Raw genomic sequence first — 16,333 nt, 5'->3', positions numbered from 1 at the left:
TTGTACTGTAAAAAATTTAAAGTATGTTGAATTCTCAAAACAAAAATTTCATCCTTTATTTTTCCATTGAAATTGCTTTGTCAGTCAGTTCTAAAACCTCCAGCAAGGAGCATATAATTAACTTCCTCATTTCTGCATATTTCACACATAATTTCCATTTTTTTGGTGTGGAATTATGTTTAACTGTGTGTAGAGGTTTCATGTGTCCTTCCCTAACTAAAAGGAGAAATAGAAAGTGAACAAAAGGACAAAATAAAAACATCTAGGTAGCTGATGGTATAGAAAGCTTGTTGGAATTTAGCAAGTAACCTAACAAATTACTGCAAGCTTAAAATTATTGTAATTCTCTGTTGTACCTTTTTTCATAGGTATCTGGCAAAAATAGAAGTAGCATCTTTGGGAGTGTCAGACACATGTTTTATTACTGTTTGCGGTCACAGTTAAAAATACAGATTTTACAATAAATACCAATCAACCAAAAAAAAAACTTACCAAGCAGGCTCAGAATGAATTGTGTCTCAGCATCAAGTATCCAAGCAAGTAGCTTGACTTTGAAGAAATCTACCTTGTTAGTAAGGCAGATAAGATACTCATATTCCTCAGTTATTAGGTTTAGACCAACATTGTCTGTCTAGATGGACCCGCTGTGCTTCCACTGTCCCCCCTTCCCTCAAATAAGTATTTCTTTTGAATTGTTGAAAGTCAGGTAGCAGGGAACTGCAACAGTGTGACATGTCTGAATTTCAAGTAAACTGTTTGGTAATTTCATTTAAAGCATGCATTTCCAGTTGAATACAGTAACACATTTTGCTCAGACTCTCAAGTATCTCACAAACACAAGAGCATGACTAGCTAAAAGAAAGTGTACTATGCACTAAAAGGTAGTAATGTCTGTAGTTGCTTCATAATATTTTAAAGCCATTTGTGAACTTTAGGCAAGGTAATGTTGTGTGGTAATGCGCAGCTTGAGAACTTACCCAAGAGTATGGAAAAGTGCTCTATTGCTGGCTTTAATGGTATGTTGCATTTCAACTTCATTTGTAAAATTAAACTTAGACCATTATGTTTAGATGCTGAAATTCCTACTGTGAGTATATTGATCCTTTGAGATTTTGGGTTGCCTAAATCTGTGGAGGGTAAAGCATGCGCTTGCTTGTAAGGGTCCAGCCTTTCCTAAAGCCCAAAGCTCTAAGCTGTTTGGAAAGTGTGATCATGGGTTTTCTCTGATCTGCCTCTGATGTAACTAGCATGTTGCTTCTTTGGTAACCCTTAATTTGCCTCATCCATTTTCTGTGTTGTATTATATGTGATGCCTCTTGTTCATATCTCTTCAGATTAAAGGATCATGGTCAAATAAAAGAGGTAAAGAAAACTATAATCCATACAGTTATGGCAACATCTTTACTAATTGCTGTGCTGCACTCTGTGGGCCCCTCTCTCCAAGGTAAGAGCATTAAAGGTATTGCTAGTGTAAATGAAGCCACATGATTATTGATGAAAAAAAAATATTCTTTGTGATTGCTTGAGTTTACTCAACAAAAATAAAGGTTAGTTTTACTGTCCATTAAAAGCTTTAATTACATTTTTATTTAGTAATAATGAGATAAATTGGTAAATTGAGGTTAAATGAAGTTAGTGATCAGATCCTGTAAAATATATTTAAGGTTGACATCCAAAATGAAAATAACTTTTTTTTACTTGTTGTTTGAACTTTTGCCACTGCAGTTAATAACTCCTAGCAGTAAAAGATTTCATGTAGTTAGCTGTTGCATGATGGACGATTTGAAACTGTATTAAACTCCTACATATCTAACAAATGTCACATGTTTAGGAAAGTTTAGGAACCTTAATTCTACAACAAGCTTGATAATTGTCCTTTTTTGTCTTTTCACTGTAAACAGTTTTATTTAAATGGACAATAATTTTTCTTTATACTATGATTAACATATACACATTAGGCTGAATTTGATCTTACACCGAAGCGATTCCAGAGAAAGTGTAATGGATTAACTTTTGCTGCTTACATTTTGACTTTTGAAATCCAAAATATTTGTATAGTCAAAGTTTCAGATAGTTTTTCAGCCAGCTTGAACAAAATATAATACAGAGCTGAGACTAGAGAAATAAACCTGGCGGCTGGAAAGATTTAATTCTCTCTTTATTCCAATACTCAGAGGTTAGATAGTTCATGTACTACATGTACAGTAGAGGCCCTCTTCCTCTGTGGAGAGTAGCTGATGTAGATTACTTTTGCGGCGTACTCATCAGTTGAAGCTGATTTGCTTTGTCTGGAATTAAGTAGTTATGAATCTGAACTATGGAGAAGAAAGTAAATGATTTTATAGTCTAGTGGCTAAGGTGTTTCATTGGAATTGGGATTTCTGTCTTTGCTGTTATGAATATCAGAGGTAGTTCTTCTTGAGTAGTCAAAGGTCAACAGAAGAGACTGACATCTTTCCCTAAGAGGAAGACAACTAAGTTAAAATGTCCACGTACTGCATTAACACTGTAATACCTGTGGTGAGAAAGAGTAACCCTGTCTCTGCTTCCTGCCTTTATGGATGGTGCCTGAAGCCAGCCCTTTAATTCTGCCATTTTGCTTTCCATAAAAGTATGTGACGTAAAACCTCAGTGCTATGCTTCAGATTCTTTTGTTTGACTGGCATTGGCTCCTGTGTTTTAAATTCCATGTAGCAACGTAACTTATTCAGATGATGAAGTATGTAGAGTTTCTGCACAGAGATACTTTGTGACCAACAGTAAAAAAATTAATGACTGTAAAATGTAAATTATAACCTTGGGTTTTTTGACTTTAAATCTCAGTTGTGTCCCAGGTCACTAAATATTATTTTTTTCCTTAAATTCTGATAAATTGGTTTAGCGGCAATTACAGTTTTAAATTCAAATTGTTCACGTGCATTTTAGAGTGGAATGCAGAGAGGATCTGTAAATAATGCAGACTTTTCTTGCTTCTGTTAAAGATCATGTTTCTAATTTTTAAACCTATTCTGCCCAATTCAGAATGCATTTTATATGTCCTCAACAGTAACTTTCAAATCTTAATTTGTTCCATAACTGTCAGCATTGGTCTAATTAGTGCTCTGATATAATAAATGATACAACTTTTTTAAGCATCTGATTTTTGAAGAAGTGCTTTCCATTTGGAAGACTGTAATCTCAGGTGGATTTCTAAGTGTTTTGAATGTACATTAAAACCTGTCCTGCAGCCTTCATGAGGAAAGCTTAAACTGGTCTCTGAAGTGGTGGAAACCTCAATGACTTTTGAGAGGAGAAACACCTTAGATTTTTCTAAGCATCCTGTTCTTATCCTTTAAAACTGAAGCTATCTTGACTCTTAGTGAATTTAGAGGTCCGATAAATCAGCAAGTAAAACCAGTTCTGTGCTGACTTTAGCTCTCAAGTGTTTTAAGGCATTCCTGTTATTATGTCTTAGTAACTGGAACCATAAACCCTCCAGTTAAAATTTTATATCCTGTAGTAAAATTTGTAGTTTTCCATGGAAAGTAACATTGTTCAGGTCACAGGAGAAAAATTTTGGCCTATGATTAAAAATATATGGAACTATAATTGAAACCTACATATAATAAAAATGTTTTAAAACACACCAAAAAAACCCACCCAACTTCAAATTAATTCAAGCATAAACAGTTGAAAAGGTTTTGGGTTTTTTTTTTTGTGTGGAAATGATATGAGCTAATACACATGCAGAATATAGTACTTTGATATATGTACATTCAGCTTTTTGGAAGTATTAAGTAGCAGAACCTAAGTGATGTTTATAGTTCCTAAACTGAGAGTAAAATTGCATGTGGAATTATAGCAAAATCTTTAGCTAGATAAGATTATTCCATTATTTTTTTATATATATAATCTTCTGTAGATTTTTACTTGTTTTCTTTGATTTCTCAAAAAAATTTTCTTAGAGGAAATAAGAAATGAGTGCATCACTTTGGTAAGAATAGTGGAGCACTATAAGCAGTTTGAAGTAGCTGTCATCAAACACCTGGCAAGTAAGGTGTCTGAACAGAAGTTTTGCTTGCTTTCTAAATTTTGTGATTAAGTAGCTTTAATTTAGAGGTGTGGAAACCTTCAAAATAGATACTGATTCAAAGTGCACTAGTGAGTTTTGTAATTTTTTTTCACACCTGTGGTTTAAAATTCTTGGGGTTTGTGGTATCTGCTGGTAAGCTTCTAGATCTTTTATCTATGATAAAAATCCAGAAAAGTACATAGGACTATGTGGCAGGTAGTATTACAAGGAAGCAATTACCTTGCTGATGAGTAGAAATGAAGTCTTGTACTTCAGTTGAATAAAAGGGGACATGTGAAGGTATTGGCGAGGTATTAAAGAAAATGATAGACAATTTTTCTTTCTTTTTATTGAAAGGAGGTAGCTATTAATCAGAAATATCTCTAACAGGTTTTCTTTATTTTGTTTATTCTGTAGCTTAATTGACAGAAGAGGATTTATACAACCAGATACAGCACAGTTAGCAGGACCATCAAATGGCATTACTATGTACGGGGCCACACAATCTCAGAGCAACATGGTAGGAATCATCCCATAGTGTTGTTCATCAAGATTCCTGTGAATGTTTTCCTTCTCCACTTTCATGTGAACTAATCAAGTAATAACTAACTGTGGATACAGCTGACACTCTGGGTGGAATTACTTGTTTATTAACAGTAAAGAAAAAAACCCCAAGGCTGTTTTTTTTTAATGTATGTTTTACAGTGTAATAGTTACTGGTCATGGATTCTAAAAAAACAGACAGGCTTTTCTACACTGTTGATTTATTGAATATACTGGCATTTTGACTTGTACTGTTGCCAACTGTTTTGAACTGGAATATTCAAGAATCATGGACTTGCTCTGGTTCATCATTTTCCAGCTGACTGTTATTTTGTGTGGCACTTTCTTCATGCTGCTTCCTTCTTTGCTTGTACACTGAGGTTTTGTATAGACTAATGTGTTTTAAAAAGCAAAGAGGAGCAAAGAGGAGTTTCTAGGGGAGAAAGACGAAAGAGCAGGAGGACACTGAACTTCCAATGAACAAAAAATGGCAACTGGATTGTTACAACAAAAGCTTTTAAACTTCTTTGAAACTGTGCCAATAGTTTTTACCTTTTTTTTTTTTTTATGCTGGTAGCATTGGCTATCATAATGGAAGATAGGATTTCCAGTGCCAAGAAGAAGAGAATAACTGGAAAGAGATCTTTTTCCAAAGGCAAGCATCTTACATATGTGCCTATTTCTGAATTGTTATCCACATATCTTTATATTATGTGGGTTCTAAGACTGTGTCAAAGAAGCCATGAGTTATGGACACGCTCCCTCTGCCAAAAAAAAAAAAGAGGTGGCCACAAGGCCTTCTGACATAATTTAGCGCTTCTCTTGAACAAAAGAAGAAAAGACTCACTCTTCCCAGACAGATTAGTTTTAGTGTCACTGATAAACTGGTATAAAATTTTTGCTGTAGTTCCTAAGCTGTTTTTACTTATTATTTTGAGGATTAAATAGAATATTTGTTAGTCTTCTTAATGAGAAAATGTACTAGAGACACAGTATTAACTCTGAATCTTCTGTGAGGTGCAGTGGTGCAGAACAAGGTAATGCTCCATGCAAATTTTACTAAAAAAAAAAAAAAAAGTTACTCTGAAAAGAGAAAAGGGGTTTAAAAAAAAAAAAGGGAGACATTCTAGAAATAGTCTGAGGTCTTTCAGGGATTACCCAAATTTTCTGACTCTATCAAAGCTTCTTGTTTGCAAGGATCATTAACCCACAATAAGCCCCTTGCATTAAATTATCTTAACATTCTAAGATTTATACTTGCACTGTAAGAAGACACTATCATTATTACCAGATATTAATGAGAAAATCCTGTGCCAGTTTGATAGAAAGTTGACTCTAAAAAGAATCTAGAAATTGAGAAATCTGTTATGGTATTACTTTAAGTCAAACAGGTAGCTGTTATGAATTTAGAGTGTAATACCTGTAATTACGCAAATTCTGCAAGGATTTGAACTCCTTATATCCTAGAACATCACACTACTTGAACTGGGGAAGGCTTGGGTTCTTTAACAGTCATCAGAGTCACTTGGAAATGTGTAGCTTTCGTTCTTGAAAGTGATCTCTCAGGAAAAGCTTGAAAAATGTGATGTTTGGTATGGAGGAATATCTTTAAGACTGTGATGTGATTTTTCTCAGGGTATTATTCCTGGTCTGTATCCAAAACCAATTGGCTTCTAGTGGCAGCTGGCTATCAACATTAACATTTCTCCCTTGAGTTTTGTTGCAAACTGTTAAAGACCTGCTTAGTTTCCCATTCTCTCTAGCACTGTTTTCTGTTCCCTGTGTAAACTCGTGCATTTTTCCCTGAGTTGTTTAAAGCATAAGAAATAATAAATTAATTTCCTGCTGGCAGCAATGCAGTGGGATGTAACTTCCCTTCTGATTTGTTCTTGTTTCACATTTCCCTTTTTCTGTATTCAAAGGTCAAAGTTTTTACTCTTCTCAGCAGACACTGTGCCTACTTTCAGGTTCCCATCTCTCCTGTCTCATGAAGCAGCAAACAACAAAACTGATTTCTCTATTTCATAGTTAAGATCTCAATCTCATCTACATAAACAGACTTCCTTTTTTTTCCCTACCAAAATTAGCTCACCTTACTGCTAGTTTTAGCTGTTTTCAACTATTCTGGTGTTACGAAATTTCCTGTTCCAATTTAAATTTAGACAGAAATAATAAATTAAAACTTCATCATTCTATTAAAATCTTTTTCCCATTAAGTGACCCCTATAGTACTTTTCCAGACTTTACAGTATCTGTTTCTCTCAGCTTTCTTCCCAGTACACAATCTTAGATTTTTCTGAAGAATTTTGGGAACAGGAGTGCTGGGAACACCAGCCATTCACTTTTTCTCCCCTGAAAAGGACTGCAAGAAGGTTCTTGAGTGAAAGGCAGTTGAGTATACTTTATGGCAGAAGTAAAACAAGACATGCGGCATCCTGTTACTTGGTTTTTGGTTGGTGGAGTTTTGGTTTGGGGGTTTTTTAGAGGAAGAATCTCTGTAAGATTGTATAGAATCCCTTGTGCTAGAAGTTCAGATGCAAACATCGAAATTTCTTTTGGTGATTGATGGTTTAAATAATAGACTAGCTCAAGCCCAAGACTCTAGTGGAAGCAAAACAGTAGAGGGACAAGTCCTTGTGGAGGAAGAGGTTTCCTTTTTACCTTGTGTCCTCACTGACAAAAGTTAGGCAAAACATGGAATATGATCCAGTCTTCCCTTCTGGAAGGTTGCATACCTCTTGGGGAGGACTCAGAGGCATAAAATGAAAAACACTTTCTTGGAGGTGAGGCAGGTGCACCACAAAGAACTGGCAAGTTTGAAGGAGATGTATTGGTATTGCAGCTTGTATTCATTTGGTTTCAGATAAGGACAAGCAAAGTGAAATACCTTGACTTAAAAGCATGTGTAGATCATAGTCTGATTCCATAAATACTTTTTAAATGGCAGAGGTTTAGCCATTTGTACGTCATCAGGGATAATTACACTATTTTAGCAAGTTTAATGCTTTTGAGTACAGGAAATACCTTATTAGAAATCTGAGATGTGTTTCAGTACACATTTATGGGGTGTCTCCTTGGATTTTATTCCAGATTGCATTACATCTTATCTCTACACTGAATCTTAATGTCTAGATGTTATACTTCTTAATCCATATAGCATGCTAAAATATCTCTCCTGTCCATTGATATTAAAGGAAGATTTTAATGAGCATATTCTCTCACACTTGTCTGCTCTTATTCCTTGCCTTCCCTTCCCTCAAATCTTTTACTCAGTGCTTTTGTCTTTCTAAATAGATTTCTTGTGCCTCACCCAGCTAGCCTCTCATCATTCTTTAAACCTCTCTGGTTGCTTAGAATTATATTCTGCTTTTATATATTTTAATACATCTTTTAGCATAGCATTATTTTTGCATTTAAACCTCAAAATACATATCAGGTTAAGTTTAAACTTGCCAGACACTTTTTTTTTTTCAGTGCAATACATTATCTCTTATTCAGGATACTATTGTGGGGCACTATTTTTGTATTTAACAGCTTTGTGGTAATTTTGAGACTTAGAATATTTCATGTAGGAGCTACCCTACTTGTGCTAGTGACTCAGTTTGTCACAATCTCAGAAAGTCGGGGTTATTGCTCTAATCAGCGCTTCATAGCCTCTTACTATGATTTTTTTTCCCTAGAGCTTTTAAAGAGTTTTTTCTCCTGTTCTCTCCTTAGTATCTCCCTTATTTTACTAAGAAATGAAATTGTATTTACTTTTTCAAAGGCTGGAGCCACATATAATTATTTTTTCCTGGTACATTCCCAGTGGTTTTTTTTATCTGTTTTCCAATAGAATTTGAAATTAATCTGGTAAATTCATTAGCCAGCTTCTTAATATCCTTATCCACGTGACAAGCATGATCACTTGGAACTCATGAGCTGTAGACCTGGTATTTCCAAAGTATTTCCCTGTTGCACTTTATTGCTGACTGTTTTTACAAGCTCTTCATTAGTTTGAGTGCGCAAGTATCTCTTCTCATTCTTAAGAATTTTTTTTGCATGAAACACAGTATCTCACCCATTATGAAATCATACTTTTCTCTATATTTTATTCTTTTTTTCTCTTTTAAGATTTGTTTTCTTTTTATTCTGAAAAAAAGTTGTTATTTGACCATAAACCTTTCAGCTACCATTACCTGGATCTGCACTTCTGTAGCCTCAGTAGAATTGTGCGAGAGTAGAACTCTTTGATGGTGATGAAAAGATTAATGACTAAAAGTGGTGAGACAAAGGCCATGTATCATAGTAGAGATTAGGTTCATAAAATTGATGCCTACTCTTCCAGCCTTGTGAAGCTATTGTTGATGACTGATGTCATTCTGAAGAATCAGGGGCGGGGGGGGTGTGGAGGGGAGCTTTTGGAAGGAGGTGACATCATATGTTTGCTAGCAGGTAAATATCTTGGAAACTCTATATGCATTTGCCGAACCCCTTACAGAGACCTTTCTCAAATTCTAGCATTTAACAATTTCTTGTAGGCAGAAATTGTATGTATGTAGCAGAAAGCGAGCGGTTCCTCATCTCAACCCAGAAAGCAGGTAGCAGAACTTTTGTGGTGTCCTTCACATGGCTACCAGGGCAAAGGGAAGAACCACCAAGAGAAATCCTCCCTGGCACCTTCTCTGGTGGAGCTGTGCATGGGGGGTTCCATGAAGCATTTTGGCTCCAGAGGAGTGCGAAAGTGAGCAAAAAGTGAGGGTTTTTTTCTATAGTAACTTTTTAAAAAGTGCTATAGTGTCCTAGTAGTGGTTATGTTGTGAAAAAGCAATATTCTGAACTCACAAAGGTAATTAAAAAGTAGTTGTATTTATGAAAAATAAGCTCAGCACCCAATGATAAGACAGAACTGCATCTTTCCTTTGAAGTTGTTTCTGTTTTTCTTTGGGGTGATGGGACCCAAAAAAACCCAATAGAATGCTCTTTCTGCCAACACTCCTTTCATTTAAACATCTCACACACCTTTGGATCAAATGTCACACCAACGGCTTGGGTGTGAGTAGTACAGCTCCTTTTTAAAAAACAAAAATTGCAAGATTTTTCTTAATAAAACCTTTCATTTTTAAATTTTGAATTTGAAAAACACTACATTTCCAACCAGCAGTTTCAAACCAATTCATTTTCACGTTCACCACTTAGCTTTCTCTTAAAAGCTCGAGTTGATTCTTGGGTTTTGATACAGGGTATGTTATTCTTTAGTAATCCGTTGTGAAGAAAAGAGAATCTATCTCACTCCATGCACTTTTTTGAGGAATTACTTTGGTTTATTTTTCCTATAGTATCTCTTGGAATTCTCTAATACCTTCCTTATAAAGTGATATATTTTGCTTCTCTCTGCCTCTGTGTCAGGACAGGTTTATTTCTTTGATTTTAAGAAATTCACTTGTACTCTTGCATTCCTAGGCCGTTGTTCTTCAGTGTTTAAGTAGTTCCTTGTATGCTAAATTCCTTTATTTCCAGTTCTCCCTCTATTTTCCTGGATGCAAACTCTGTTTTCTTACTTATATGTACCACTGAAATTGTAGGAACCATAATAGTGCGTGTGCAACATTTGTTACTAGTGAGAAGTGCAGGAAAGTCCTCTCCCAAACAGTCACATCAGTATTTCTAGCACTGATCTGGAAATCGGAGCCCAGCTGATCCAGGGAACATTAACTCTGAGCCTCCTATCGTACTGCTCCTTTTGCTTTTCATATTCTCATTATTATGAGTAAGTATTTCTATCATGAATGTAAAAGGATCAGCAAGGATAGGAGCCCCACTTTGCTGGGAGTTTTATGAGTGTGTTTCCCTGTATATTTACTCTTGTACTTCACAAATGCAATTTATCATTGCCCAAACCAGAATTTAGGGCTCTTATCAAATCAACGTTACGGTAGTCAAGGTTGATAGAGGTTTTCCATTAAAGTGTTTTACTTCACAGTCAAAATGGGTTAAGGGCGCATGCAGTAAACCAACTTCAGCATTTTGCTATGGGTTGAGGTATGTTTTAGTAGCAGTTATTTTGATTGTACTTATTTACTGTATTTTTGTTCACATCGCAGAGCAGTATCAGAGCACATGAACTGAATTTCTTTCAGAAGATGTGCTCCCTGAATACACCCACTGTGCTCTAACCATTCATGACATTCAGTCCAGAAGAACAAACAGTAGCTAGTCTGAAGTAAGATCCCTGCAGCAGGTATAGTTTCCCCTTTGGCTTCAGAAGCGTTAATCTTCATAGGTCTAGTCCTGGTGCACTGTACTACTTTCAAGGGGAGCCATTGGCTTGGTGGGTTTTGTGGCTCGGTTGTTGCACAGTATCTGCAATACCATGACTGTGAGCGTGCAATCCTACAGGTGTTGGGGATAGTTGTACAGCTCCATCCCTCCACTCTTTACCCATCTCCTGTATCCGTCTAGTATGGCGCTGCAGCATCCTTTCTGTTACTTCACAGCACTGTCATTCAGTGCAGTCGGTCTCCCCTGAACTTTTTTGTTCTTTGTACGTTATTCAGAGCTGCTGAGATAAAGCAACCTGCTTTTCTCCATCTTCTGAAAACTGTAACAATTCTTTACTGTTCCTAGTGTTTAGAAAATTTACAGAGTTAATTTAAAATTCAAAGTAAATAAGCTCTGGGTTTGGCTTTAGAAATGTGAAAAATACACTGCCATGTACAACAACTGTGTTAACGTGTATGTTTTGTGTAGCTTAGAAAAAAAATGAGACTTTCTTCAGAAAAAATACCTTGTTTCTTTAGTTGTTTGTATTTATTATTTATGAAATAAACACAGAATTTTAGGTTTTGTCTAATTTGCTTTAATTTGTGCCTTGTGATGTGAAAATAAATACAGAGATGGCTAAAGATTTCTATGCACATACATAATTGAACTTCTCTACTTGTAGAACTTATTAAACTTGTCCTAACTTCAGAATCTGCTGTTCCTCTGAAACAGTGGAAATTGTAAGTGGAAAATAAAATCAGTAGATCTGAAGTAAGAAGGCACTGGTGGAATAATTTCTACAGTAAAATTTTAGCACTTTAGATTTCAATGCTTGGCTCCCTTTTTGTTACAGTCATAGGCTTTTTTATTTCATTTGAAATGCTGGCATTGAATAATTCATGTGATTAATAGCTGTTAAGATTTTGGCCCTAAATTTTATTTAGTTAAGCGTGAAATATGGAATCAAGGAAAAGCCACCATGCCAGCCCTATAAACAAATCTGATTTCCTTGTTTAGTTTTGTGTTGGCTGTTTAGACTCAAAAGTAGCCTGCCCGTATTGTGTGCTGATTTTATCAGGTTTTGTCTCCCTTTTCTAGTATAAACCCCACTCCAGTGCACTTTTGAAAGCTGTTTTCACAGCCTATATTTTTCTAAGATATTTCATGTTCATCACTGTTAAATAGAACCAAAAAAAAAGAAAACCTGAAATGTATCTGAATAAGAGGAGAGGCTTTAGGGAAGTGACAAGTGCATGGAAAATGAAGGAAAGAGAGCACCTGAAAAAGTTTTATAACACACTGTTTAATGGAACTTTATGAGGCTGCTTTATCCTCCGATATTGATTCCGTTGAAATGTACTGGCGTTCGGTAAGAAGAAAACTAATTCAGACTATACAATGAGCTCCAGTAAATTACATTCACCTAATTTAAAACTGTGTACTTGTATTGCCTGGAACGCATTAATGATTTCCTTTTGAAGATCAGAGCTTCACTAAAGCAGTAAGTCAGCTGCTAACATTATTTGTTTTCAATGTACCCCCGTTGTTATAGGTATTCCTTTGCTATTTAATGTGCTCTTCGGCCACTGCTTTTCAGAGAAGATGCATTTTGTTGGTCTTTTTGAAGTTTCAAAATTCAATTAGCAGCTTTTAGAGTTCTGCATAGTAAGGTTGGTTGAAGGGCTGTAGTTTAATGGAAATAAGCAGGCATGAATAACAGTATATTAATCAAGAATGAGTTATTCACACTGAATTACTAATTGAAAGCTTGACTTTAAAAGATGCTGACAGTTTTCTTCTTTGTAAGGTACTTATGCAAGGTTTTGGCTTTAAGCCTGTGAGTAATCCTGCTGAAATGATACAGGGCTATTGCTGATCATAATTTGTTGGGGAGAAAAAATGACTTGCAACGTAGATGAACACAATTTATGCAACACGATGTCAGTCCATTTGTCTTTCTGAAAGTGGAAGTAAATTGGAAAATAGATAACTGAGTAAGGATCGGACTTCTCCCTGTCAAAAAGTAGTTGGTGTGGGAGTCCTAAACCACTTAGACACATTTGAAATAGGTACTACCTATCTACTGTGACAGAGTAGTCTGCTTGCAGGCTTTCTGAATGTAATATGTGTACATCCATCATTAAGCTATTTAGCAGTGGAACTGAAGGACTTGAAAGTATCAGAGGAAGCATTCATAGTGATGGTTTTCATACAGTAAAAGAAGCAAAAGTCTTTCCATGACTTCGCATAGAGTATATCACGGTGCCTCATTAAACTGAAATGGGCGTTTTAGGGAATTGCTGTAATGTTATTAGCAATGGTTATGATTGGGAATATCTTGAACAGATGTTGGATTTGTAATGTCTTTCAGTAATTTGATATAGATTGAAGAAGTCAGTCATAAAGCGGAATGTATTTCAAGGGAAATAACAACAGTGAATAGGCATGTCTTACCTCTGGATACATTTTTTTTTTTTATTCTGCTTGCTTGCTTCCAAATTTTGTTTGCTGCATTGAATTTATAATTGTATTCATTGACTGCAGTGTTTCTTCTGCACGGAGAACAGCAGGGCAAATGAATCCAACAGGATTTTGAAAATCTGCAGATGTTATAACTGGTCAGGCTGTGATTTGAGAATTGTCCTTGGAAGCTTTCAACAGTCATGCCAGTTTATGTTAAAGAAACTTAATCTGACAGTAGCTGTACTACCCACTTAGCTAGTTGGACATAATTGAAACACCTACCTGTCTTCTCATCTCAAGGAATGAATGATAATTTTGAGTAAACAGTTCTTAGGAATGATGTAGAGCCAAAAGCCTTCCTGGTAATACTCACTGAGCTTTATTGGATTTATATAATGCTGAATTCGACTTCTTATTGTGAAAGTGCTTGCCAGAAAACCTGTTTTGTACCTTGATTCTTCACATTATCAAGATTAAATTAATCAAGAAACAGCCTACAAATCATTAAAGTTGATATCCAATTAATACATGTGCAGTGCTGCCTGATTTCTACACATTCTTCAAAGTATTGAGTATAGTGTAGTATATTCTCGAGTGTGTATGTATTAAATTGAGGGGCGTGGGGGGGTGGGAGTGGATTTTTGCTCAGAGGCTGTATTGTCAGCAATAACTTTATAGAACAACCTGAATCAAAGGAATTCTTGTTCTGCAAAACGTCTGTAAGTGCCTTAATTCCTATGTGTGAAAACCAATGAAAAAAAGACGCTTGCCAATTGTTTTTTAACTTGGAACGATGCTTGGATTATGCCTTTGGGCCTCTCTCTGAACTGCTAGTTACTCCAGGGTAAAACGAGTAGTGTGGAAGTGATTCACCTCACCTGGAACGAGGGAGGTTTTGAGGTGCCTGGTGCAGTTAACTACACACAGCTAGGCTTTCCAGACGGCTTCAAACAAGAATAAGCAAAGCGTTTGAATTACAGTACTCACAAAATACTATTTTAAAGGTTACCAAAACCCTTAAGTGAACACTTTAAATGTTTATCGTAATTTACTTCGGTAGTAAACCAAAGCACTGGCTCAGTTATGCATGCTTCCCTCCCACCCCACCCCGGGCAGCATGCAATGGGATTTTTGGGTGGCTAACCATGGAACGGTACTAATGGCTTTCTTTTTTTCTCTTCATATCCCATTCTTTTTCATACCTTTTTGTCCATATTCTCCCTTTTTTCTCTGTTTTGTTTGCCTTATATGATTTTGACACCCTTCCATTCTACAGTGTGACCAAGATCAGTGCATTCAGAGCACTAAATTCGTTTTGCAGGCTGCTGCCACCCCCCTACTACAGAGTGAGCCAAGCATAACTAGTGAAGAGCTACCTTTACCAGGAAAGACTTCTATCAGTGGGCCTTGTGCAACTCTAACTCTAGGGCAACCAACACCACCATCTTCTATGCCAAATCTCACATCAGATACAGGTTTGACAGACATGATACCATTAAAAGAGGAACATGAAGGTCATCAGTTTCTCACTCCTGAAGAAGCTCCGTCACCCCCTGGGATGCTGCCAAGTGGAAGTCCTATTACACACAGCCATACAATGCACGTCCTGAGTCTAGCCAGCCAGGATTCATTGCATGAAGACTCAGTACGTGGTCTTGTGAAGCTTAGCTCAGTTTGAACAGCTTTTTTGAACATTGCACCGTTTCTTGGTGTCTATACAAATCTCTACTTAACAGGAATGACACTGCAGTACCACTGTAAGACTTCGTAACATGCCTATAATGGAAACTTTATCGCGTAATGGAGTCTACTAAAAAGACGCGTTATTTTTTTCAGTGGAGCTATGACATTTTTTTGACCAGGTTGTTAATGATTGTGCTTTGATGGTGACTGCGTTTTATTTTTAAACAAAACCAGAAATGGTCAATAATCTTGTTTCCTGAAGCTTGGGTACAGCAAGTTGGAAGTCAGCCTGTAACAAACACCATGTACAGTACAAAAGAGAGATTCTTGGATGTAAGTGTCATGCTCTGTGTTCTATGCTCTTGTAATACACACTTGTTAAGGCTTACCACACTTGTGGCCAGAATGATCTGCACTTACATGTTATGCTACTAATATTTGAGATAGAAAATTACCATTCCATTTGTTTTAATACAAAAAAAAAAAGACTGCAGATATGGATTTGCATGCCACGCTACAGTATGTGTTACAGTGGTGTTGGTATTAAGAGAAAGTGCTGCTTTTTTATTTGTGACTTTCAAAGTGCTGTTTCATTTAAAGACAGTGCAACAAACAAATTAATGGACTGTATTATTTTTTCAATTTATTAAAGTTTATTTTAAATTAATCAGTGGTGCCTAGAAGATGGAGAATTACTGATTTGATCATGTTGCATATCATTTAACCTTCTGTTTAAGTGTTTAGAGTGAGGTATTGTGTTGTGCCATACCACAAGATTCTTCCACCCCCCTAATGTGATACAATTAACTGTGGACCTCCAATAAAATGACATCCTCTATTTCCTGGACATGTGTACAGTTATCCTTGCACAGTTTTCCTGGGGGAAGAGGGGGAAATCATGACTTGTTGGCATAGTTTGTAAAGATTTGACTTGAACATGTTTACATTATGAAATGAGAGCTATGGAGGAAGAGCTGGTTACAATTAGGATTGCTTCAGCATCTTCTGTGGTTTTGTTTGAGACGTGTATTTGTTCCTGTAAGAAGTCTCTTTGGAAACAGTGGAGTTAGCCTCTGCTTGGACTGTGATTCTGTGTTCGTTATGGTACGGCTGAAGGGTGAGGGGCTTAAGATTCAAGACAAAACCAGACAGCTTCCAGCCAAAACTGCCTCCAGCCATCACCATTTATATTTGTCCTTTAATATTTTCAATGGAAATGTTGATTCCATAGAATCATAGAATGGTTTGGGTTGGAAGGGACCTTAAGATCATCTAGTTCCAACCCCCCTGCTACTTCACAGAATTCTGTGCTTTTTTGTTTTTGTTTCAGTAAAGCACCACAAAAAGGTT

The 16,333-nt window shown here is 36.2% G+C and overlaps 1 protein-coding gene across 5 annotated transcripts in view; it reads left to right on the top strand.

Annotated features, from left to right (window-relative positions):
• The window catches only part of ZDHHC14 (zinc finger DHHC-type palmitoyltransferase 14), a 112,619-nt gene extending 96,789 nt beyond the window's left edge, over positions 1 to 15,830 (top strand). For 2 of the 5 annotated variants that reach the window (XM_013304837.3, XM_027796840.2), the window contains exons 7-9: positions 1,335 to 1,444; positions 4,469 to 4,571; positions 14,622 to 15,830. In XM_013304837.3, coding sequence (XP_013160291.1) covers positions 1,335 to 1,444; positions 4,469 to 4,571; positions 14,622 to 14,978 — 570 coding nt within the window. In that variant the 3' untranslated portion in view covers positions 14,979 to 15,830. Of the gene's footprint in view, positions 1 to 1,334; positions 1,445 to 4,468; positions 4,572 to 5,171; positions 11,427 to 14,576 lie in introns of those variants that run through there. The other 3 variants (XM_005230182.4, XM_013304828.3, XM_027796854.2) reach the window with 2 other exon arrangements.
• The last annotated feature ends 503 nt before the right edge of the window (positions 15,831 to 16,333 follow it).

Source organism: Falco peregrinus, chromosome 7, assembly GCF_023634155.1.
Source record: "Falco peregrinus isolate bFalPer1 chromosome 7, bFalPer1.pri, whole genome shotgun sequence".
NCBI classification, from domain to species: Eukaryota; Metazoa; Chordata; class Aves; order Falconiformes; family Falconidae; genus Falco; species Falco peregrinus.
This window is presented reverse-complemented; position numbering and strand designations above follow the sequence as displayed.